The 25026-nt window shown below is 50.8% G+C and overlaps 3 protein-coding genes across 3 annotated transcripts; 2 read left to right on the top strand and 1 right to left on the bottom strand.

Annotated features, from left to right (window-relative positions):
* The first annotated feature begins 197 nt into the window (after nt 1-197).
* ERRFI1 (ERBB receptor feedback inhibitor 1) lies at nt 198-10933 on the top strand. Its single transcript, XM_083375940.1, has 4 exons — nt 198-254; nt 7255-7443; nt 7561-7634; nt 8011-10933. Exons 2-4 carry the CDS (start codon nt 7331-7333, stop codon nt 9138-9140), a joined length of 1317 nt encoding a protein of 438 aa, XP_083232066.1. The 5' UTR covers nt 198-254; nt 7255-7330; the 3' UTR covers nt 9141-10933.
* Nucleotides 10934-13205: 2272 nt separating this feature from the next.
* On the bottom strand, nt 13206-16695 carry PARK7 (Parkinsonism associated deglycase). The gene is made up of 7 exons (XM_083375467.1): nt 16595-16695; nt 16232-16342; nt 15683-15784; nt 14741-14800; nt 14336-14405; nt 13776-13862; nt 13206-13496 (listed from the first exon to the last, which is right to left on the bottom strand). Exons 2-7 carry the CDS (start codon nt 16319-16321, stop codon nt 13336-13338), a joined length of 570 nt encoding a protein of 189 aa, XP_083231593.1. The 5' UTR covers nt 16322-16342; nt 16595-16695; the 3' UTR covers nt 13206-13335.
* A 2422-nt stretch (nt 16696-19117) lies between these two features.
* TNFRSF9 (TNF receptor superfamily member 9) lies at nt 19118-24910 on the top strand (the record flags this gene model as incomplete). The annotated part of the gene is made up of 7 exons (XM_083375628.1): nt 19118-19199; nt 19321-19374; nt 20305-20463; nt 21327-21393; nt 21484-21602; nt 23028-23150; nt 23843-24910. 7 exons carry the CDS (start codon nt 19118-19120, stop codon nt 23989-23991), a joined length of 753 nt encoding a protein of 250 aa, XP_083231754.1. The 3' UTR covers nt 23992-24910.
* Between the last annotated feature and the right edge of the window lie 116 nt (nt 24911-25026).

The following is a 25026-nucleotide window of genomic DNA, read 5'->3' as shown; positions in this document are numbered from 1 at the left end:
CCTTTCCACGTTTCTCCAAACCGGGACCCTCCTCAATTCAGTTGCAAGCGATGGGAAAATAAGGGATCCAACTCTCTCCAGAGAGGAGGGGGGGGCGCTTTAAGAGGGCGGAGCGAGCGAAGGGCGCCCCGCCCCCGCCGGCCACGCCCCCCGCTTTAAAAGGCCGCTCGCCCGGGCTGAGGCTCAGAGCGACGCCGGCGCTGCGGCGGAGAGAGGCGCGGGTCGTGCAAGCGGGGCTCGCGGGCGCCCTCTAGGTGAGTGGCGGGGAAGGGGCGGGAGGGAGCGCGCCGCCGATGCTGCTGCCGCTGCTGCGGGTCTGCGGGGCTCCCTGGGTGGGAATTGGGTCGGGGGGCTCCGCAGGGCCCCCCCTCCGGTCGACCGCGGCGGCTGGGGACCCGGCTGCCGGGTCTCTTCCGGCCCCGCTTGCACGATCCGGGGCTCCCTGCACCTCCCTGCTCCGAATGGGGCTGGTGAATCAAGGCTTAGTCATCGTCCTTGCAAGCGCGGCGGGGAGGCGACGGCGCTGCACCTGCAGCACAGGTAGGGCGAGCCCGGTTGCTAGGAGACCGCCCGGGGGCAGGAAGGTGAGCTCATAGCTCGGCAGCGCTTGAGCCGCCTCTCTTCCCCCCCCTCCCGACAGGGCGGTCTGGCCGGGCTGTCCTGCCCTCCCTCACCCCCCCCCCCGGGCTGCCAGGTAGGCTTTACCTGGGTGGGCTGTGCTAAGGAGGCGACCCTCTTCCTAGCCCCCCACCCCTTGCTTACAGCTTCCGGCTTCTCCCCGGGCTCTCTAGAGGCAGCCCGGCTTGCAGATCTAAGGGGGTGCCCCAAAGGGGGTCCACCTCTTCCGCAAAGCAGCTGGAGAAGAAGCGACGGTGGAAACTCGGCAAGGGGGGAAGCAAGCTGGACAAATTGCCCCTCAGGGGGAAGGCATCTTGGCCCAATGACCTGAAGGTCATTTGGGGTGCAGGCTTTGGTGTATGGCCGGTCTAGAGAAAAGAAGGACTGGGGAGGGGGGGGACGGGATAGCTGTCTTCCAGGATTCGAGGGGCTGCCAAAAAGGGAGGGGGTCCACCTACTCTCCAAAGCATCTGAAGGGGGGACAAGAAGCAACGGGTGGAAAGTAATCAAGGAGAGAAGCAACCTGGAACGAAGGAGGAATTTCCTGACAGTGAGGAGAATCACCCTTGTCCTCCAGACGTTGTGGCTGCTCCATCACTGGAGGCTTTTAAGAAGAGATTGGACCACCGTTTGTCTGACATAGGGTTAGGGTCTCGTGCCTGAGCAGGGGGTTGGACTAGAAGACCTCCAGGATCCCTTCCAGCCCTGTGATCCTTTCGGGAGATTGCTTGCAAGCCTGAAGGACCAGCTGCTCCAGCCCCTCCGCAAGCCTTGCCCGAGCAAACAATGATTGGGCCGTTTGTGTCACTTGGTGTGCTAGAAACGCTGGTGCCAGCCTCTGGGCCAGGATCGTTCAGCCCGCTGTGTTTCCAGATGTTTTCATCTGGTACCTGGGCCTTGCTTTGAGGCATCCCCCCCACTTTCTTTAAAGCGACCCCGCTGTGGCTTATGGGCAATGCCAGTCCGGGACAGAGCAGTCATCGTGTCAACAGATGGGGGTCTGGCAGGTGAAAGGCGGGCAACCAAGCTCGCCTCGCCACTCTGATCCTGCAGCCCAGCTGTTCATGGCGCCTGCCCAAGGACGGGACATTTGCATTTGTGCGTTTGCCCTGCTGCAAGGAAGCCCTGCCAGCCACAGTTGTGACAGATTGTGCAGTTGTCTACAAAAAGGGGGTCACGAAGGAGGCCGTTTGTTCTTCAAACTAGGCGCCCGTCACTAATGGTGGCAAGAGGGAGGTCTTTGGAAGGCCAGTGGGGGGGAGACGGCACGCATGGAAGGGACCCCTGGATGGGGTTGGTTGCTGAGCATGGTCTGCGGCTTGCAATATTTAGGGGGGGGGGGGTCCCCAAATTGCCGCCACAGTTGGCAACTGAATTTACGGGGTTACGCAAGGAGATTTTTTTAAGGGGTTTGCCTGATTGCTCCCAGAAGTTGTGGAGGTGTTGAAGAAGAGACTGGACCGTCATTTGTCTGAAATGGTCCAGGGTCTCCTCCTTTGAGCAGGGGGTTGGACTAGAAGACCTCCAGGTTCCCTTCCAGCATCCCCCTTGACTTGGCTAGTCAGAAAGTCTCAAAAGAGGGATCCCAGGATCCCGGGAATGCTGCGACCGTCATAAACACGAGCCAGTTGCCAAGCACCCGAATTTTGATCATGTGACCGTGGAGGAGGGGATGCTGCAACGGTTGTAAATGTGAAAAACGGTCCTAAGTCACTTTTTTTCAGGGCCGTTGTAACTTCAAACCGTCACTAAACGAATTGTGAGGCGAGGGCCACCTGCACAACAAAATCCCATCCTAGAGTGGCGGTTGTGTGCAGGCCAGCAACACACACCGGTGTCTTCAAACTGGATTTGGTGGTTAGGTGAGGTAGGGCTGTCCCTTCCTTCAGAATTAGGGTTGCGTGGTGGTGTTCGCTCCTCCAGGCTCTTCCGTGGCACCTTGGAAAGGCTGTTCCGGAACTGCTTAATCTTAGCTTGCTGGTGGCTGTGGTTTGTTGATATTCATTGTGTTAATTACCTGGTTTCTTCCTGCAAAATCCTTTCAGGAAGGTAGATAAAGACCTGCAAATAAAGGGGAATAGGATGGAGTAGGCCACCGCCAGCTCCTCTGGGAGAAATGGGGCTTGTGAAGACTGCTAGCAATAAACTCTAATTCTTAGTCTCTTTATAAAGCCTTAGTAAGGCCACACCTGGAATCCTGCATCCGGTTTTGGGTCAGCCCATTATAAAAAAAGGCGTTGAGACTTTGGGAAAAGTGCAGAGAAGAGCAATGATTAAAGGCCTGGAGACTAAAAGATACGAAGAACGGTTGCAGGAATTGGGGATGGCCAGTCTAGAGGAAAGAAAGACTGGGGGGGGGGACAGAATAGCGGTCTTCCAGTATTTGGGGGGCTGCCCCAAAGACGAGAGAGTTTTTCAAACCAGCTAAGGCAGGGCAAGAAGCAAGGGATGGAAACTAACCAACCTGGAATTAAGGAGAAAATTCCTAACAGTGAGAAAAATTAACCAGTGGAACAACTTGCTTCTAGATAGAATTTGTGGATGCTCCGTTACTGGAGATTTTTAAGAAAAGACTGGACAGTTGTTGGTCTAGAATGGTGTAGAATCTCCTACCTTGAGGAGGGGGTTGGACTAGAAGACCTCCAAGGTCTGTTCTTCCAGCTCTGTTCTGATCCTGATCAGTCCCCGACTCAAAAGCTCTCCGCTGTTCTTTGGCTTCCTCCAAAACCAGGTTCGGCGACAGGCCTGGTTTTCCTTGAATGCTTCCGATTTCAAATGCAGAGGACCGAATAGCTCAAAAAATGGCTGAGGGCCCAGAATTTCGTGTCATGCATCAGTGGCTTTCTGCCGTTTTGAGCCATTGAATTGTCCAATTTTGTGCAGAAAAGTGAGGAAAGGTGGGGGCAGCTGTGACGGGCAAGAGCAAGGGGGTCAGTGAGTCCTTTGTGCAAGCTTGATTTGATTGTTTGCTGGAGGCTGAAGCCAACAAGCCAATGGGAGAAACTTGGGAATCCTTTCAAATTCTGGACTTCCGACGCAACGCTGACATTTGCACAGCAGCCTTCGGATAACGCTGAAGGCTTTGCTGGAAAAGGTGAGCAGTGAACGCCTCGAGAATTTGGGGCAGTGGATCTCCTTTGCTGATCTAGTGATATATACAGATACAATTACAGAATGACAAGAGTTGGAAGGGACCTTGGAGGTCATCTAGTCCAGCCCCTTGCTCAAGCCTTCTTAAAAGCCTCCAGGGATGGAGCGCCCACCCCCTCTTGGTTGACGTTGGTGTGGATGTTGAGATGGGCTTGAGTTGCTTTGTGCATCAGCCAGGCAAATGCCACACAATTGCGACCCACTTTTCCCTTCCATCCTTGGGCTTCTGTGATGGCCTGACAGGCAGAGTTACGGCTCTGCCCGCCGATAATTGTAAGGGGACAAAAGAGCGGCTGGGAAGAAGGAAGAAAAAGCAGATTATTTAGCTTATTTCTTGAAGAAGCCTATATCTACTTCTGGCCAAGGTGCTTGCCGCTGGGGGACGGGGGGGGGGGCTGGCAGAGCCAATCTTAGCTCCCCGTAATCTGGTTTGATGGCAAAGCAGGGAGTGGAAATTTCTTGAAAAATCAACCAGTGGAACAGCTTGCCACCAGAAGTTGTGGGTGCTTCGTTACTGGAGGTTTTTAAGAAGAGACTGGACAGCCCTTTGTCTGAAATGGTCTAGTATCTCTGCTTGAGCAGGGGGTTGGACTAGAAGACCTCCAAGGTCCCTTGCAGCTCTGTTTTGATTCTGATTAGTCCCTGACCCCTTCACCAAATCTTCCTCCGGCTGAGCACGTAGAAAGGCCGATGACCATAACATCCTGTGATTGTATAGTCTAGTCGTCTGGCTGTGAAATTCCAGTATTTTTACTATGGAAGGGACATTTTTTGGGGGGGGATGCTGAGGAAGAGTCATATCTGACTCACCCACAGCTCATTATCTTATCGACAGCTGCAAAAAAAAATATTTTTAATATTTTACAGTTCGGTGCAGTGGCGAACGGCTAGCAGCATAGATTGGTGAATCATCTTAACTCAGAAATGAAAGCAGAGCAAATTTTTTAAGGAGCTCTAAAGTCTTTTGCAACCCTCGAGTCAGACTAGAGTTGGGAAAAGGCAGAGGACATTGAGCCAATTGTTCTTTCGGTCCAGCCTACCTCACAGGGTTGTTCGCTGGACTAATAGATGGAGGGAACATGAGGTGTCCTGCCTTCAACTGGTAAATGTTTGGTTTTTACCAGCAGTCTCTGGGTGCTCTCCGAGCTTGGTTGTTTCCTTGCAGACGTTTCATGACCCAACTGGGGAACATCATCAGTGCTAGAAGGGAGGGGGGGTTGCAGAGAGGAGGAGGAGGAGGAGGAGGACTGTGGGGTCCTTGGTGCTCTCTGAGCTGGGTGGTTTTCTTGTGGATGTTTCCCCTCCTCTGGGCAGAGAGGCTGTTCAAGGCGCCCTCCGTGTCACAGGTGGGGGAAACCTCCATAAACAAGGTGGGCAGGAGCCCCCTTGTAAAACAAAGAACAAAATACCCACTGCCGCAAATGGACAGCTTTGTCAAGGAATCAGAATGCCCGCTTGGCACAGACTCCGATTTCCTGGCATCCCCAGAAGGGCGAAATAATGACCGCATCCTGGTGGATCCGGCCAGTTGCCCAGGAAGGGAGGGAGGAAGGATGCTGACTTAAGAGGCTTGCCCACCTGCCCTCAGTGTGTGGAGTTTTCCCCCTCCAGGCTCTGGTGGAGACCTGTAGTAACCTGGGAGTGGCTTCCGATGGGCGCTGGGCAAGCCGGGAGCCCTCTTCCTCCTGTCGCAGGCGTGTAAAGGCGGAGGAAGTGATGTCAGCCAGTTGTTAAACTGGGAAGAGCAGCCAGCCGGGCGGGTGACTTGGTTGGCAGCCATGTGCCCCACCCACCTCTGGAGATTTACTCCTGATAGTTGGTGGCTGAGTAGGCAAAACTAGCTTACTAAAGGAGAGGGGGGGGCTTTCTCTCTCTCTTTCTCTCTGCAGACCCCTCCCCTCCCCGGGGGGGGGGATCTTGCGTAGCTTCCGAGTCCTTGGCACAACCCCCGGGGAGGTGGGCTTGCCGGTGAGTCCTGGAGTGGGAGGGGTCACCATCACTGCCTCCCCCTGCCCCAGATTGATTCTGGTGGGGAAGGCCCCATGGGGAGAGGATGGGGTTTGCAAACTAGGGCTTTTCGCTTTGGAACAAAGAACGGCCAATTCGAGGTTGTGTTTGTGCTGTGTGCTTGCAGCAGTGGTAGTGAAAGCAATTGTGGTGTGTGTGTCTCCTTCGGGGTCTTAAGTGGGCTTAGTAAGAAAGCCTAGCAGGAGACAGGCAGAATAAGAGCTGGATGGGACCTCAGAGGCCTTCTAGTCCAACCCCCTGGTCAAGCAGGAGAGCCTAAACCATTTCAATCAGAATAGAGCTGGAGGGCACCTTGGAGGTCCTCTAGTCCACCCCCACCCATCCCGCTGGAGCAGATGACCCTAGACCTTCTCAGACAAATGGCTGTCCAATCTCTTCTCAAAAACTTCCACCACAACCTCTGGTGGCAAGCTGTTCCACTGGTTAATCGTTCCAGCAAATCTCTCCTTAATTGCAGCTTGCTTCTCTCCTTGGTTAGGCTCCCTCCGTCGCTCCTTCTCCTGCCTGGGGGGTGCTGTTCCCTCCCGGCTCCCGAGTGGACCGGTCCAGGCAGACGTTGCCGCGCTCAGGTGCCCCGTCCGTCTTTCCCCGGGCCGGCTGACTCAGCGTCGCACATCCACCTCCCCTCCCTTGGCGGGAGAGTCCCGTCCATCCCTCGATTGTGGCTCGACTTCCTTTCGCTAATAACACACCTTTCAAGTTGTCATTAGGCGCAAGGGGTGTTTCTCTCGACAGGAAGGGCGCTACGACCCATTTCCTTTCCTAGCCCGGCTTTCTCCCACATGCCAGGAGAGAAAATGATATAAGGTTTCCTGCCTGAGCAGGGGGTTGGACTAGATGACCTCCAAGGTCCCTTCCTCCTCCTCCTCCTCCTCCTTATTATTATTATTATTAAATGGAGGTTCCCCTTGGGGAAGCTGAGGCTGGGAGGGAGTAGAGAGGGTGGAGATAGTTTATTTTATTTTATTTTATTAGGAAAAGGGCAGAAAAAGAGCCTGAAACTCGGGGGAAAATTATGGTCATTCTACAGGTAGTCCTCGACTTGACAGCGGTTTGTTTAGTGACCGTTCGGAACTAACAGCCCTGAAAGAAGGGACTTAGGACCGTTTTTCGCACTTACGACCGTCGCAGCATCGATTGTGGTCGCGTGATCAAAATTCAGATGCTTGGCAAGTGGCTCGTATTTATGACGGTCGCAGTGCCCCGGGGTCGTGTGACAAGCAAAGTCAGAGGGGAAGCCACCTCTGTTCTTGATTGATTGATTGATTGATTGATTGGTCTAGAGTCTCCTGCTTGAGCAGGGGGCTGGACTAGAAGACCTCCAAGGTCCTCTCTGCATCGGTCATGGCTCCTTTCGGAGGGGGGCTGCTGCCCAGGCCTGGAGAAACGGGCCCTCCACCCTTCTTCTCCTTTGACCCTGGGCCAATTCTTACGCTTCCCTCTTTCTCCTTTCTCCAGGGAGTGAAGGTGGTGGCTGGGAACCATGGATTCCTTTTGAAAACCCGACACGGCTGAGTGTTGGCCACCACAGGCCATGTCCACTACAGGCATTGCAGCCCAGGAGGTCAACCTCTCCTTGAACCCTGGCTTTCTCCGTAATGGAAGCCTGGAGGCCTGTTGCCGTCGCCACAACCGCCAGCTTGCCAAGTGAGTTGCAGGACAGCGTGGCAGGGAGGCGGCACCCAGCAAGGGGTCTCGGCATACGTGCGGTTCGTGCTGACCGCTTCATTTACCCGTGTCCTTCCTTCCTCCCTTCTCTTTCAGTCCTTTCTTCAGCGTGGACTCGGTAGCAATGGCCTGCGACGTGAACCCAGGACAGCATCCTGTGTCCTCCGTCGGTAGGTACACCGAAAAGTTGCCGAGTTGGTTGTTTTATCTCCGCTTTCTCCCATCTGAAGGCCGGGCAGGATCTTCACTGCAGAAGGCCTGCGCTTCCTTTTGTTTAGCACAGGGGTCTCCGAACTTTCTGGCTTTGCGGACCGGTGGGAGGGCAGGGGACGGGTTCCACGCAAGCAACGGGTGAGCACGCCCACTGCTCGCACAAATGGAGCTGCCCGGCACTCGTGCAGAACCACCCTCACCCCCGGGCGGTCCACAAAGCCAGAAAGGTGGGCGGTCTTCACTCGACACAAAAGAGAACGTTTCCTGCAGAGTCCTCAGGCTTTCCAATGATCCAAAATGCATGTATTTATTCCAAAGTTCCTTTCCTCCTAGGCCAGCTCTCCGGTCCCGATCCAGATTGTGGTCCGAGCTGCAACTGGAGAGCCAGCCCTCCTCTCCTTCGCCCCCCTGTCCCTTCCGCCTCCGAAGACGGTCTCGCTTCTGGCTTCGGTGGACTTTCTCTGACCGTGAACCGCAACCCTGAGGAGGCGCCTTCTCGCATTCCGGGGAAGAGTGGACCGTTCCTCTCCCTGCCCCTGCCTTCTCTGGAGCGAAGCGCCCGACCCCTGCCTCCTCTGCCCAGAACCGAAGGCTTCCTGCACGACGAGGTGGACCGGGAAGTCGAGTTCCTGACCTGTTCGGACACCGATTTCTTGCTGGAGGACGGCGCCAGCCCTGCTTTTAAGCTTTCGGCCCAGGGGAGGCGAAGCTTCCGGGGCTGTGGGCAGATTAACTATGCCTACTTTGACGGTCCGGCAGAGGGAAAGCCTCAACGGGGCAGCAGCCCGGAGAACGCCTGTCCTCCCCCGCCGCCTCCACAACAGTCCCACCGGCGGTTGCGTCGTTCTCATTCCGGCCCGGCTGGCTCCTTCCACAAGCCGTCGGTCAGGGTCTCCAGCCACGTCTGCCGCTGCTCTCCCAGCTCCGATGACGATAAACCCGAGGTTCCTCCCAGAGCGCCCCTGCCACCCCGGCCACTCAAGCCCGATTATCGGAGGTGGTCGGCCGAAGTGACCACCAGCGCTTACAACGAGGAGGAGAAGCCACCCAAGATCCCTCCGCGAGAACCTTTGTCCTGGAGCCATTCCCGAACACCGAGTCCCAAAACCTTGCCGGCGTACCTCCACGGGGTCATGCCTCCGACACAGAGTTTTGCCCCGGATCCGAAGTACGTCAGCAGCAAAGCTCTCCAGAGGCAGAACAGCGAAGGCTCTGCGCACAAGGTGCCCTGTATCCTGCCCATCATCGAAAATGGCAAGAAAGTCAGCTCCACCCACTATTACCTCTTGCCGGAGAGACCCCCCTATTTGGACAAATACGAGATGTTTTTCCGGGAAGCCGAAGAGGGCAGCTTGAGGCCGGAGGAAGGGCAGCGGGCAGCCCACGGACCCGCCACGCTGGTCAAGGCTGACTTGGGAGGACTAGTCAAACGCAAACACTTGGCCTGCATGGTTTCCCCGTAGGGACCAATGGTTAGAGCACAGCAGCGAGCGTTGGAAAGATATTTGAATATGAGAATGGCAACTCTTCTCCGAGGGACTTGTGCAAAAGCTTACCTGGACGTAAAGGGGAGGCAGAGATGCCAATGGACAGATGGCAACGGTAGCAACATCCTGCTTCAACTTGCCGACACCCATTTGCCCAGGCAGGACAAAACTTGGAGGAGAACAAGCCTACACAACTGAAGTTGGCCAGTTATTGAATATTCTAGAGCAGGAGTCTCCAAGCTTTCCCGCTTTGCGGCCCGGAGCGTGGCGAGGAAGAGGGGATTAGTTCCGCGTGTGCACGCACAGCTCCATTTGTCTGAGCGGCGGGTACACCGTGTCTGCCACTTGCACGAATGGAGCTGCGTGCGTACGCTCGCCCTGCCGCTCGGATTAGAACCCCTAGTGGGCTGTGGCCCAGGGGCTGGCGACCCCTGTTCTAGAGCAATATATCCACAGACGTAGAAACTCACCTAAGTAGAGCGACGGAATTGTACTCTTGCTAAGGAGACCGCTGGCTTTGGCTGAAAGCCTAGAAGAAAGCAAAATCAGTATTTTTGCGGGTGTTAATAGACTTTTTTTCCCCACTTGGGGGTGTCGGTAGCCTTTTAAATTATTTCTGTCCCGGGATGTTCTGTTCTCTGCTTGGGAGGGGTGATGGAGCTCTCCCAGGCTGAAGTTCCCTCCAGGGAGAAAAAACACGGCCCCGGGCAGAGTTGGCCACCCATTTTCCTGTCTCTTGGCTTGTTCCTTCTTCGGCAGCCATCTTCATCGTGAGCTGCCAGAAAAATGTATTTGATTTCTCTACATATGCAGCCCCCAACCTTCCTAGTTTGGTGGCCCGGCTGGAGAGGGGATTTTTTGGGGGGTTGAGTGCACACTAACTTTATTGGGGCTTGCGCAAATGGACCTTTGTGCCTGAGCCGAGCGCTCGCTGTTCGTGCAAGTGAAGCTGTGCGCACAAGCGCCCGTCACTCATGCAATTAAAACCGCGTGTGTGCAGGCACCCGCCCGCCCGCCACTGATGCAGCCCAGTTTTAAACAGACCCCCAGGCCGGGGACTGGGGATCCGTGCTCTAGATCAGGGGTGTCAAACTGCCGGCCCACGGGCCAGATGCATCATAGCAAAACGGCACTCACCCCATTGCTGGCAATGGCAAAAAAAAGTCGCAATACGTCACGACACGTCACGTGACGTTGCGAGTTTGACACCCCTGCTCTAGATCCACGGCTCTGTGTTTCTGCAGCCGGAGAGGGCCTTGTGTGACCCAGATGCAAACTAAAAATTGCGTTCCAACTAAGCCTCTATGTTTGAAAAGGGGACCAATTGTGTAGGGGACCCCGTTGTGGGTCCCGAATCTTGGGAACGAAACCTGCTTGGTCCCTGGGCCTTTGAGACTAATTTCCAATCCATGGAGGGCCTCGTTCCATGGATGAGTTGTTCGTTTTCACACACTCACACGCACACTTTATAAATAAGCAGAAGGCGAGAAGGTGCTCTCCCGACCAAGGTCTGTCCGTGGCCTTTGGATTAACACAACCCCATTGTTTACACTTACCGAACCGCTAAAATGGGAACATTTTTCTTTTTTTTTCCTGACATTTTAGGCATGCTGACCGTTCTAGGACAAACGAAATGAAGGCAACGTTAATAACACAAACAATGCACTGAAAACTTATGTAGAGGATGTACAGTATTGAGGAATTGTGTATCAGGAATTGTGTTTTGGATATATTGTCACGTCTTGGATTTAATTAAAGTTACGACATACTTATTTATGGTAACAGAGCAGCTCCCACATTTATTGATTAGCCAGCGTCCCCTCCCTGCTCTTAACATCCCTCCACTCTCTGCTCCTCAGACTGGAAGCCAAAGTGAGTTGCCAAATAGAATTTTGTCACCCGGCTTCGTGGTAGGGTGTGTGTTTCTGCTCACTCCACATTGGTCAATCACATCATACGATGTGCCTATCAAAATTGGGCAGTCTGCCACGCTGGGAAGTTTCTGGCTACACAAGTTGCAGGCAGGATTAGAAACCAGGCAGTTGCTAGTTGGGACGATTAACCCAGGAAGTCCCTGAGCTACGACGACAAGTTTTTTTGTTGCTAAGCGAGGCACAGCTCGTGCACAACTTTGCGATCTTTTATGCCACGGTTGTTAAGCGAGTCGCCCAGTTAAGCAAATCCTTCTTCCCCTATTGATTTTGCTTTTGTGGACGTATTTCTGATGACCATAGGACCTCAGGGTGCCGTTTAATTAATCAGAATAGAGCTGGAAGGGGCCCTGGAGGTCACATAGTCCAGCCCCTAGACCATTTCAATCAGAATAGATTTTGGTTTGCAAACGTTTTGCCATGCCTCATAATTTGCATGTTTAAAGAACCTGTTTAAAGTCATTCTGCAAGGCCTGCGTCATGAAATGGCTAGCTAATAAACTCTTACATGGGCCTGCTTAATTCTGATTATATGGTAGGGTGTATATGTGTCCCTGCACTAAAATACCAGAATGTTTTGCTGGAATCAAAACACACAGACTTGGTATAAACGGGTGCTCGAAGGGGGAGGCTGTCCTTGAGAGTTAAAATTAAAAATTAAATTAAATTTTTGAAAATAACACCTTAAAGCATGCCAGGGAGGCAAACGCAAATGCAAATCTTTCGACGCAAACATTTTACAACTTTATGCCTTCTCTTAATTAGCTGCCGTGCTGCAGTACGTTGTACGTTGCAATTTTCAGATGCTTTTCAAGGCTCCCCAGTTACAAGTTGTTGTAAGTCCAGGCATATCCCAGGCTCATATAGTCCTCGACTTAACAATTCACTTAGTGACCGTTCAAAGTTACAACAGCACTTTAAAAAAGGGACTTGGGGCCATTGTTTCACACTTAACGGCCGTTGCAGCGTCCCTGCTCAAAATTTAGACACTGGGCGGGCAACGGACTCTTTTTTTTACCACGGTCATTGTGTCCCAAGGTCACGTGATTCCCCCTTGGACAAGTAAAGTCAATAGGGAAGCCGGTTTCACTTAACGACCATGTGACTAAGGACTGCAGTGTTTCACTTAGCAACCGTAGCAAGAAAGGTCGCAGTTAACAATGGAAATGTGAGGTCAGCTGTGGCCACTAAGTCGAGGACTCCCTGTATGGCCATTGCTAGCAGTCTTAAGAGACGTTTGCAGCTGGTGTGTCTACAGACTTTTGTGCAAGTTTTGTCGCTGGCGCAGGCAGTTGTGGACATCAACACCGTTCCGTTTAGGGACCGTTTGACGTGACAACAGAAAAAAGCGACGAACGGTCCTCATCCTTATGACCGTCGCAGTGCAGTATCCCTGCAGGTCACATGGTCAGAATTCAGATGTTTTGGCAAGTGGTGTGAGGTTGTGATGGTTGCGGCATTGACGGGTCACGTGATCAGCTTCCCAGCCAGCCGGTGTCCAGCAAGCAAAGTCAATGGAGGAAAAGTTGGGTTTGTGGAGTTGGCAGCAAATGCTGCCCCCCAGTGGACGCTTTTGGGCATTAGAACTGGCAAAGGCGGGGAGGGGGAACCAAATCCTGCCCAATGGGGTCCCCCCCCCCACTGCAAAGAGTGAGGGCAAAGCTTCCTTCCAAGTTTTTAATATATATATATTTTAAAACATAATCATCATTAATATTTGGTAAACAGCATGCCGTCTGGTTTTATATTTACAATCAGTAGCAATTAATTTCTATAATTCCATACTCCACATAGTAAGCCTTCCTTGATTTTCTCTTCTTCCAATAACATTCTCTTTTATCAACCTTAGATTAGTACATCTCTTAGTAATTTTAGTGGATAGCAATGGAATAGAGGCATTTTTCTGGCATTGGCAGCTCCCTTAGGGACTATCTGTGTTTACTCGCTGATGTTTCTAGTTTGCTCCTCTGCTGGCTTCTTTTCCTTGCCCAAGGTTTTTGTGTGTGTGTGTGTATAACAATTTCTTTCTACATTGTTATACATAAGTAACAAATTTCTTTCTGCATTGATGGGGTGAGGATTTTTTGTTTGTTTGTTTTAATGATTCCCAGCCACGAGACAACTCAGTTTAACAGTATCCTCTTTATTGCAAGAATTAAGTTTGCCAAGTGACATTGGCAGCCCTGCTTGGTTCCTTCGGCCTTCAAGAAAAAGGTCGTAAAGACGAAGCAGGCGAGTGACTAGTCCTTCAGGACAAGAGGCGCCTTCGTCTGGGCGGCCACTTCCCTGCCCAGCAGCGTTTCCACGATGGCAAGGCCAAATTCGAAACTGGTGCCAGGCCCCCGACTGGTCATGATGTGCCCGTCTTTCTCCACCCGATTCTCCGAGTAGTTGTAGTGATCTTAAAGGAGGAAGAGAGTTACTCCAGCTGACAAATTGGCACCCAAGCCCTTCAAAAGCAGAACGAAATTATGCAAAGTCCGGATCCACTCCGGATCCAAGAATTAACACGTGCCCTTGCCTGCCACTTCGGTGGCCCGGTTCCGAAGGATTCAAGGTTGTGGGCCCTGGCCTGGGGACCCCTGATCTAGATTATGTTCTGGCGAATAACAAAACATTTGCTGCTGACCCACGACCCATGCTCCACTCCCTCCCCATGAGAAAGTGGGTGGATACGCACCCCCGTTCATCATCTTCTCTTTCGCCAAAGGGTGGGTGGTCACTTTGCTTCCAAAGCCAATTCCATGTGCAAGGAGCGCCGTGGGGCCTGTGGGTCAACGGAAGGAAAGCGAGTGGTGATTTCACTCGTGTTACCGCCGGCGCCAGTGCAAAAGGAGCACCAGCTGGCTTATTCATTCAGACGCTTGGCAACTGAACTGACTCATACTTACGACGGTCACAGTGTCCCAGGGTCACGCGATCCCCTTTTGCGACCTTCCGACAAGCAAAGTCAATGGGGAAGCCAGATTCATTTAGCAACCATGTGACTAATTTATCATTATTCTTAGAATTTTATTTGCAGCTTCCAGATGCTTAGAATTTTATTTGCAGCTTCTGGAGGGTTAGAATTTTATTTGCAGCTTCTGGATTCTTAGTATTTTATTGCAAACCTGCAGAACCAGTCCCAGTCATTGCAGCCCATTAGGAAAGGCCCCAAATCCGAGTTCTCCAATGGGGGCTCTCAGGTCTGGCGGGGCTGGGCTAGCCCACCCTTCCTCAAAGGCAGAGCTATGAACTTACCTGCACAAATGGCTGCGATGAGGCCTTTGCGGCTGTCCTGATCCTTCAAGATCTCTTTCACAAGGGGAGACTGCAAGAATAGAACAAAGAGAGGGGATCATAAAATATAATATAATATAATATAATATGATATGATATGATATAATATAATATAATATAATATAATATAATATAATATAATATAATATAATATAATATAATAAATATAATATAATATAATATAATATAATATAATATAATATAATATAATATAATATAATAATATAATATAATATAATATAATAATAATAATAATATAATAATAATAATAATAATAATAATAATAATAATAATAATAATAATAATAATAATAATAATAATAATAATAATAATGATGGCAGAAAATCAACTCTGATATTTTTTTACCTCTGATAAGTTCTGAGCTCCAAGGTTTCCCCCAGGCAGGACCACCACATCATAGGGCCCCTAATAAAATGAGAAAAAGGTCAGTTACACAGAGTCCTCGACTTAACAGCCACAACTGAGAAACACCACTCTAAAAAATGAAAAGTGAGGATGTCCCAAAGACACACCCCGCCCCCCCCCCCATGCCAACATCCAACCACAGGCTCATTCCGTTTCCAGAAATCTTAACTGTTGAATATACGGCATACCATATTTCCCCGAAATTAAAACCGGGCCTTAATTTATATTATTTTTTTATATTAGTTATATTTATATTAATTTATATTACATAATTTATATTAAATTTTGCTCCAAAAGGTGCATTAAGGCTTATTTTCAGCTGATGCCTTATTCTTTTCCCCCACGTACAGCAAATCTACCTTTATTCAAATAAATAATGTCAATATGTTCAATTATATATAAATATTATTTTATAACTCAGTATGTCTGTTGTGTGTTGCAACGGAGGTACTAAATGTGTCTGTCTAGCTGACAGTCTTAACCAGGGCTTATTTTTCGGGTAGGGCTTATATTAACAAGCGTCCTGAAGAATCAAGCTACAGATTATTTTCCAGTTAGATTTTATTTTCGAGGAAATACAGTAGAGGACTCTCAAACTAGAATTCACTCCGGGGTTCCCAGACACCAGATCAAAGAGTTAAACAATAGTCTCTTTGCTCAACTCCCCTCCCCCCCTTTCACATAGTCACTGTAAATTTTTATGGGAACCGGCTGCTTTTCTTCGGCACCTGCTTCGGTGTCCTTGGAAGCGGCTCAGGCCCTCAACGGTATTCAGGAGACTCAACACAGTTTCATTTCTCCATCTGAATGCTTTTAAAAGCAACACCTCCTCAACTCTTAATGGCAAGTTGAAAAGAGGAGGCCAAAAAGAGGGGCACAAACCTTTTTCTGCGCCTCTTCCAAACTCGTATCGGGACAAATCACCACGTCACGGCTACACTGCACCGGGTTCTTTCCAGACAGGCCCGCTATCGTGACAGAAATCTGGCAAGAAAACGGTAGCGCTTCGGTGGGTACAAATACACGGAATGAAGACAGCATCAAAGCTGCAAAGGCTTTCTTAGCCTTGCCCGCTCTAAGACGGGTGGACCAATCAATCGGAATAGAATAGAGCAGGGGGGTCTTCAAACGTGGCCCTTTTATGACTTGTGGACTTCAACTCCCAGCATTCCTCAGCCAGGCACACTGGGAGTTGAAGTCCACAAGTCATAAAAGGGCCACGTTTGAAGACCCCTGGAGTAGAGACTCTACTCTGTTCTCTACATTGACGGATTTTCAACAATGGTACGTGGGGGCATAACAGGAGGAGAAAGGGGAATTATGTATTTTAGTTGCCTTGGGAGGAGGGGGGGCCATGGCTGGGTTGGGAGGTGGTGGCAGACAAAGGCCTTTTTTAGGGGTGGAGGGTGTCAGTTCTCCACACGGACTTACTCCTGCCCTCCGCATCAGATCCGTCGGGATGACCGTTTCCATTTCTTCGGCCCCCTTGGCCAAAATCACCAGCGCTCGTTTGGAGCCCATGGGGAAGCAGCGGCGGTGATTCTGCAAGGGGCAAAGCGCGTTGAGAAGCGGGGGTGGGGGGTGGGGGGGCTTTGGGCAACGACCCTCCCGCCGGGTCCCACGCCGCCCGGGAGCTGAAGCCCCTCTCCCGGGAGAAGAGATCGGCCGGCCGCCGTTCGTCCCGGGGCTGCGAGTTGGGCGGGCCCGTTGGGGAGACCCCGGCCCGGAAAGGGGGGAGGGACGGAAGGAGGGACCCGTTGGGGAGACCCCGGCCAGGGAAAGGGCTGATCTTACGATCAGACACGGTTACGGCTCCGTTCGGGGTGCGCTCCGCTCCGCCGGGCTGGTGCTGCGTCACGGGGGTGGGGTGGGGGCGGCGCCTGGGGGGGGGCGGTGCCGGAAGGGAGGAGGAGGAGGTGGTTTCCTGGGGGGGGGCAGGGAAGGGGCGCGCGACCCCCCCCTTCCCCAGAGCCTGCAGGGCATGGCGCGCGGGTTCTCTCCCGTGCGTAAAAGGGGAGCTCGCGCGCTTCAGCTGGGAGCATTGCACCCCTTGCGAAATGCAACTTGCAAATTGGGGGGGGGGGGGGTTGATGCACGGCTCTCCCCTCCCCCCCGCAATGCTGGAGAGGGTGGGGTGGGGTGGGTGGCGGGGTGAGCGGGCGAGGGTCCCAGAGGTAGAGGGGGCTGCTCAGCTTGGGCAAGGCAGAGCGCGCCGCGGTGCCCAGGATCAGCGCATCGGCAGCCCAGCGTTTGTGGACTTCATTTCCCAAAATTGCTGGGCACGGCTGAGGATTCTGGGACTTGAAGTCCTCATAACCCAGAAGTGGCCAAGGTTGTGGAACCCGGAAGTGAACTGGAATGAATTGTAGGAAATGTAGTTTTCGGAACTTTGCGGGTAACTCTGTCCTATCCCGTAGGCGTTTTTCAGGCCCAAACGGAGCACGTCCTGCAGCTGAAAGCATCGCAGAGGCAGGAGAGTCCCCGGCTTTACGACTGCGGTGAAGCTCAAAATTTAGGTTGTCGAGTCAGAAACGTGTTAAGTGAGATTTACCCCCATTTCACAAGAGGCCGCTGGGAGGTTGGTCTGCGTCCCCTAAAAGAGTGCCAATGACCAGCGGTCTGTAGGGAACGCAAAGCCTTCCATCCTCCACCAGTCGGTCAGAACTGAAGAAGCTCCTTGGATGAGAAGCGAAACGTCTTCAAAGGAAAGCGAGAAAATCCGCTTGGAAAAAAGGCATCTTGGGGACCACCAGGACCTGGATGAGGGAGGATCTCCAGAGGCTTTTGGAAGAGCGTCTGACTGTCCTGCCGCGGGGAGGGGCGAGGGTCGTGGCGGGGGCTTCCCTGCCGCAGCTTCAACCAGAGGGGCTTCCCCACCACCACCACTTCGCCTTCCGGGGCTGACGATGACTATTCCGCAGGGGGGGCTTCCCCCTTTGCTTTAGGGGGGGTATGCCCGGGGGGGGTAAGGGGAGGAGTTTTGCGAGGCTGCGAAGAACGTCACGGATCTGGCCACTCCCCCGCCGGAGATGGAGCACGTGGAGTTCGCGCGGCCGGCTTTTCCGCGGGGGCTTGGTCCAGCCCCCCCCCCCCCAAGCAGAAGACCCTAGAATCAGATCGTTTCCATCCATCAGTCAGAATAGAGCCGGAAGGGAGCTTGGAGGTCTTCTAGTCCAACCCTCTGCTCAAGCAGGAGACACTACTAGACCATTTCAAACAAGTGACCGTGGCAAGGTCATCTAGTCCACCCCCAACCCAAGCAAGAGAGATTGTGATTGCCCTTTGGTTTGGGGGAATTCTGGATCGCTGCGGTGAAACTGTGCTAATCTGAAGAAGGTTCTTGCCTAGCCGTTCTTGTGGGTTGTTGCTTTGATGGCAGAGTCGGTTAGTGGTTAGCGAGAGTTGCTTTCCAATACACAACGTGGGTTGTGGTATCTGCCATTTGTACCTCTGCTGATAAGGATGTCCAGAAGCGATAATACTTCTCTTATACATGTCATGACCTTCTTATTATGTCCCTTTAAATGTTCCTTTTTCTTATTATGATAAAACTACCATCCAGTTTGTGGTGACTGTGAGTTCTAGTCCCACCTTAGGCACAAAAGCGAGCTGCGTGATTTGGGCCACTCACCAGGAGACGCTGAGTTCAAGTCCCACTTTATCACTTTGGACAAGTCACCGGGAGGTGGTGAGTTCTAGTCTCATTTTAGGTATGAAAGCTGGCTGGGCAACTTGGGGTCAGCCCCTCTCTGACATTAGCTAAGCTGGCCTGCCTGGGCTGTGGGGGAAAATAGAAGGAGGATTAACTATCTTTGCTATCTGGAGTAATTTATAAAATTGATAAAGGAAAGTCAGTCAGAATAAGGAGGAACTTCGTAACGGAGAACAACCAACCAGTGGAACTGCTTGCCTCCAGACGTAGTGGGTGCTCCGTCACGGGAGGTTTTTGAGAAGAGACTGGACAGCCCTTTGTCTGAAACGGTCCAGGGTTGATTGATCTGCTTGAGCAAGGGGCTGGACTAGAAGACCTCCAAGCGCCCTTCCAACTCTGTTACTCCGCTGACCTCTGCAAACCACGGAAAGCACGCACCCCCTCCCCTTCCCACCCCCCCGCCCCGAAACGCCACAACTCAACGGCTGGTTTGCAGCTCGTTGCCTCCCCCCCGCCCCCCGGGCATGGGGTAGGTGGGGCCACGGCCCGCCCCGCGGGTTCAGTCGCCGCCTGGCCCCGAGGGGCGCCAGAAGCCGCCCGGGAGGCCGAGGAGGAAAGCCCCACGGAGCGCCCACCCACCCGCAGACGCGCGCGCTTGGGACCCGATGGAGCGGCTCCTGTGGACGCTGCTGTTGCTGCAGCCGCTGCTCCGCATCCAGGTTTTCTGCAGGGTCTCCTGCCCGAACGGTGAGCCCCCCCCTCCCAACTCCCGGGCCGCTGATGATATATGCCCCGCTTCGTGGGAACGGCCCCGGCCCGTTTCCCACGGAGGCGAGACACGCTGACTCGTCCTTCTCCCCGCTTTTAGGGACCTTCAGCCCGGGGCCAGGCAAGTCTTGCCAGCAATGCAGGGTCTGCGACAGTAAGTAGACCACGCGGGTCCGGAGGTCCCCGGAGGAGGGTCAGCCTGGGGGAAGGGGGGGGGTTGGAAGGGGAGGGGGGAGGTAGACCCGGGAGGCTTCCCTCCCTCCGCTTTCAGGCCCTTGAGTCAGAGTGGCTTGGTTGTGTGGAGGGACCCCTCGTGGGGACAGAATAATGGAATAAGAGAACTGGAGGTCTTCTAGTCCAACCCCCTGCTCAGGCAGGAAACGATATGCCATTCAGACAAGCGGTTGACCAGTCTCTTCTTAAAATCCTCCAGTGATGGAGCAGCCAGAACTTCTGGAGGCAAGCTGTTCCCCTGGTTAATTGTTCTCACTGTCGGGAAGTTTCTCCTTAGTTCCAGGTTGCTTCTCTGCTTGGTTAGTGTCCATCCGTTATTCCTTGTCTGGCTTTCTGGTGCTTTGGAGAACAGGTGGACCCCTCCTCTTCTTTGTGGCAGCCCCTTCAATATTAAAACACGGCTATCACGTCACACCCCCACTCCTTCTCTTCATTAAAGTAAAACATCCCCCATTCCTGCAACCATCCTTCCTATGTTTTACTTCCAGCCTCCTAATCACTTTATTGTGCTTCTCTGCCCTCTTTCTCAAGATCTTTTTTTTTTTACATTTTATTTATTTATTTATTTTATTACATTTATATACCGCCCTTTCCCGGAGGACTCAGGGCGGTTTACAGGGTAATTAAAAACCAAAAATACAAAAGTTAAAAACCAAGTTTAAAAAAGATTAAATTTATCCCTGTATAAATTTATCCCTGTATTTTGCCCAATAGATACTCCCCAATCCTGGTTAACCACAGCTTAGACCTTTTTTTTCCCCACCTGTGGCTAAATTCCCTCCTCTCAGCTCGAAGAGAATTGCTTTCTCTGCAGATATAACACATTTTTCTATATATTTTAACCCTTAAGGAACTTTGGTGTACAAGCAGAAATGCACCGAAACTGCAGATGCCAAATGTGATTGTGCCGAAGGTTATTCGTGTGGGAAAAAGTGTGCCGAGGGCTCCACTTGTGCGGAAAGGTGCCAGGCTTGTAAGTGTGCCCTTGGACAGGAAAGGACTCCCACAGGTAAGGTGGCCACTAAGTGGAATAATTTTCTGTACAGATGGTTTGCTTTGGGACTGTTCCAAGTTTATTGATTGATTGATTGATTGATTGATTGATTGATGGGATTTATATCCCGCCCTATCTCCCGAAGGACTCAGGGTGGCTAACAACAAAACATATAATAAGTACAGAAATCAAGATAAAAATAAAATTAAAATCATCTGTGCAATAAATTAAAAGTAACAATTAAAAAATAAATGAAAAATTCTAAATATAATTAATTAAAATGCCTGTCAGTCATCAAGTTACAACAACTCTGAAAAAAATGCGACTTAGGATCCGCTTTTCAGGGTTACCACCGTCGCAGCATTCCCATGGTCACGTGATCAGGCGCTTGGCAACTGATTCATACTTATGACGGCTGCAGCGCCCCCGGGGTCGTGTGATCAAAATGAGGACCTGCTTGGCAACTGACTCGGACTTATGATGGGGTGTGTGTGGTCACGTGATCCCCTTTTTGTGACCTTAACGACCGTGTGGCTAACTTCACAATTGCAGTAATTCGCTTAACGGCTGCGGCGAGAATTGTCTTAAAACAGGACAAAGCTCACTTGACAAATGTCTTGCTTTGCAACATAAATTTTGGGCTCAACTTTAGTCGTAAGTCAAGGACCTCTGGAAAACCAACCTATCTAACTCAAGAAGTGTCTCTGGAGTGTCAGCAATTGTGGGATTTTTTCCCCCTGCCACAAGCAACCATTGTGTGTGTGCGGTTGTGTGATTTATGAACCTGTGAAGCTGATTTGGGATGGAGCCCAAGGCAGTTGTTCCTGGCCCAGCCAAGGACTCGTCCAGACCTCAAACCTCCTTCTGTGTTTCTCCAGGTTGTGAGGACTGTCAAAACAAGACTTTTAATGATCAACCTACGGGCAAATGCCGTCCATGGAGAAAGTGAGTACTTCTGAAATAATTCTTGTTGTGTGTTTTTTAAAATCTCAAATATAAAACATGAAGCTAACTACCTTTGGGCAATTCTTCCAGATGTCCAGGCGATAAGATTTGGAAAGCCGGGACCAAACAGACAGATGTGGTTTGCATGTCAGCGAAACCCACCACCCAGCCCTTCACTTCCCTGTTAGTCTTGTCCACTAAGATTTCAGGTAAATCTTGTTTGAACGTTCGTTTATCTCATTAACTGTTTAGCAGAATAGAATGGAACAGAACAGGATAGAAGCTGGAAGGGGCCTTGGAGGTCTTCTAGTCCAGCCCCCAAGCTCAGGCAGGACTTCTGGAGGCACTGATTAATTGTTCTAACTGTCAGGAAATTTCTCCTTAATTCCAGGTTGATTTTCTCCTTGGTTAGTTTCCATCTGTTGCTTCTTGTCCTGCCTTTGGGTGCTTTGGAGAAGAGCTTGACTCCCTCTCCTTTGGGGCAGCCCCTGAGATACTGGAAGGCTGCTATCATGTCACCCCTGGTCCTTCTTTTTTTTATTAAACTAGACATACTCAATTTTTGCAATCGTTCTTTACATGTTTTAACCTCCAGCCCCCTAATCCTCTTTGTTGCTCTTCTCTGTGCTCTTTCTAGAGTTTCAACACTTTTTTTATTTTGTGGTGACCAAAACTGGATGCCGTATTCCAAGTGTGGCCTTACCAAAGCCTTATAAAGTGGTATCAACAATTCACGTGGTCTTGATTCTGTCCCTCTCTTAATGCAGCCTAGGACTGTGTTGTTTAATCCAATGTTTCTCAACCGTGGTCATTTGAAGATGTATGGACTTCAGTTCCCAGAATTCCTTAGTCAGCCATGCTGGGGATTTCTGGGACCTGGAATTTTGGACCTGGAATTTTGGGAGTTGAAGTCCACAAGTCTTAAAGTTGCCACATTTGGCCTTAATCCCAGTTTTAGGCGCCAGTTCAGAAAGCCCATCTTTCTAAGGAGATAGTTTTTCAGCTGAGTTTTATTCTCCTTGAAAAGCCTCCTTTGGACTTCACCCAAAGCATCGCAAGATGGGAGGCATAGATACATTTTTTAAAAATAAACAGAATAAATTCTGGAAAATGTCACGGTTTCCACTCTGCCCATTGTTGGCCTCTGGTAGGAATATGCCTCTTTCTTCTGAATGCTATAATTTTATTTTTATACTGACTGAGAAATGCAAAAAAAGAGAACAGGCTGACATTATTTCGGTTGCGTTCACAGATGACGTGCAATCAGATGAAAGATCTGCAAGGCTTGGCTAGTCTGAGACTTTTTCGTTGTTTTTCTCAGGGTGTTATGCAGACTCAGCTCATTTATGAATTTATCTAGTTATCTAGTTAGTTTCTGGGTCAATATCCACTGGACGAATCTCAAAATTGATTGACTGATATACTTTGGCCAAAGTTATGATTGCTGAATAAATATAGAATTGCATGAAGTTTTACGAGTACAGTCCTGGAATGTATGACCATTATAAAAGAAATTACTTTAGTATTGCGAAAATATCGTAACAATTTTAATTCAGCTTTTGAGAGCTGAGGAAACCTAAGCCCTCGGATTTTTCTGAAGGATGTTGTGTTGTTTTTTTTCTGCTTTCTTTTAGAGGAACGCAGCCAACTGGTCCTCATCATCTCTGCTTTTGCCATCATCGTCCTTCTGTTCGCCCTATGCATGGTGCTAGCCTACCTCTTCCTCCGATCCTGGATCCAAAAAAAGTTCTTGAAACGTAAGGCCATTTCACCGCTCCTTTTGGCCAGCACTACTCTGCTAATTCTTCCTGTCCTACTTCTTATTTCCCCAAAAATAAGACCTAACTGGAAATGATTTTTTTCCCCCAGGACGGTCGTAATAGAAGCCCTACCCGCAAAATAAGCCCCAAATAAGATTGTCAGCCAGACAGACGCATTTAGTACCACATTTCCCCTGAAAATAAGCCCTAAGGCATCTTTTGGAGCAAAAATTAAGACCCGGCCTTATTTTCGGGGAAATACGGTACTACCTCTTAAGGGTCTACGCCAGCTCGCCACGGCCAGCTCGCCACAGGACAAGGGTTACATTAATATCTAAGCAATAGTGGAATCATTAAAGGCTGCCAGAGGAGGGACAAAATGAAATGTGAATGGCAAAAAATTAAAAGATTTTTTTTTAAAAAAAAAAACTATTTTAAAGAATTCAATGGAATTGTCCCGCAGTGAGTTGACCGTGCAGAGTTGGCCGCGGTGAGTTGACGGTGCCTAGTTGCCCCGTTCCGAGGTTTTGAAGCGCCTGGCATGCCTGAGCATCCGTTTTGTGCCTCAGTTCTCCCACTTATAATAATAAGTTGGAAGGGATCTTGGAGGTCATCTAGTCCAACCCCCTGCTCAGGCAGGAAACCCTATACCATTTCAGGCAAATGGCTGAACTTCTTCTGTTCCGTAGCTTTACAGGGGCAGCTGGCCCAGGAAGTAGATGACTGCAGCTACCGGTACCCCGAGGAAGAAGAAGGAGGAGGAGGAGGAGGAAGCTGTGAAGTGGTTTCCAGTCTCAAGGGGGTCCTTTTGGAAAAATGCAGTTCCCCAGCTATATAAGGCGCTTCCTTGATCCGAGGAAGACCCCCAAAGGCCCCGAAGCATTCGAGCACCTCTGCTTTTGAAAAACATTCTTGCCACATTCAGAAGACGTCCTTTGAGCAATTGAATAACCACCGTTGTCCCTTTTTAAATCAGGTTTATCCGTTTGTCTAAATGGAGCTGGAATATCGCCCTGAGGGCCCTCGGTTTGAACTTAAAAAAAACAACACAATACTGTTAGAATGATTTGCGGTGTGCATGGCTGGAAGGCAATGGGAAAAGGGCCCCGGGGGCCAAATCCCCATACGAAAATAAAATCATGGCATTGGAGGAAAGTGCTGCAATATTGTTAGGTTAGATGGCAAAGGAAGGCTGGAAATTCTTGAGAACACGGTGGCCTTCTGGAGACTGACATCCTCCGTTTCCAAGTGGTTTGTCCAGAACAACCTCCGGGAGGTTTAACATTCAAAGCTAGTTTTGTCAGCCTTCCCAGGGGGCGGTTTGCGGCTTCCAACCCCTTTTCGATGGCCTATCGGTAGTCTTAAGTACGAAACTCGGTTTTTCATAATGAGTCATCGCTTTCCCACATACGAACGTCCTTCCTCCCAGCTGCTTCTTCTTTTCGTTTGGTTCGGTTTTAAAATGACTCACATTGCGGCCGTTCGTTTACGTGAATGAATTTTGCTGGTGACGCCGGGTGGAAACGTCTTGAGTTGGGTTGCGTTGGCTGCCTTTCGTCTTCGCCCCAAACCCTTGATCGTCTTTGGCCAGCCACGCTTTGATCCTGCGTGGTTTGTGCGTACGGCAGCCCACCACCGGTTGTGGTGTAGAGACAGGCATCTTCAACGACATTTCTATATTTATACATCACCCAGCCCAGCTGTGCTTTGAACTTCTCGAGTTCAAAAAGGTTACTGTTTTGAAAATGATTTTGGGGTGGGGGGGGACAAAAAAAAGGTGCTTTCAAATGGCTGTGTTTGGTGAACCCTGATTAAAAAGGAGGCGTCTTCTATAAACCCAAGTGCAAAACTGAAAAAGTCCCATTTATTTTCA

This window comes from Vipera ursinii, assembly GCF_947247035.1.
Source record: "Vipera ursinii genome assembly, chromosome: 17".
Lineage (NCBI taxonomy): Eukaryota > Metazoa > Chordata > Lepidosauria > Squamata > Viperidae > Vipera > Vipera ursinii.
The sequence above is the reverse complement of the archived record's forward strand: the minus strand, read 5'-3'. Positions and strand labels throughout refer to the sequence as shown.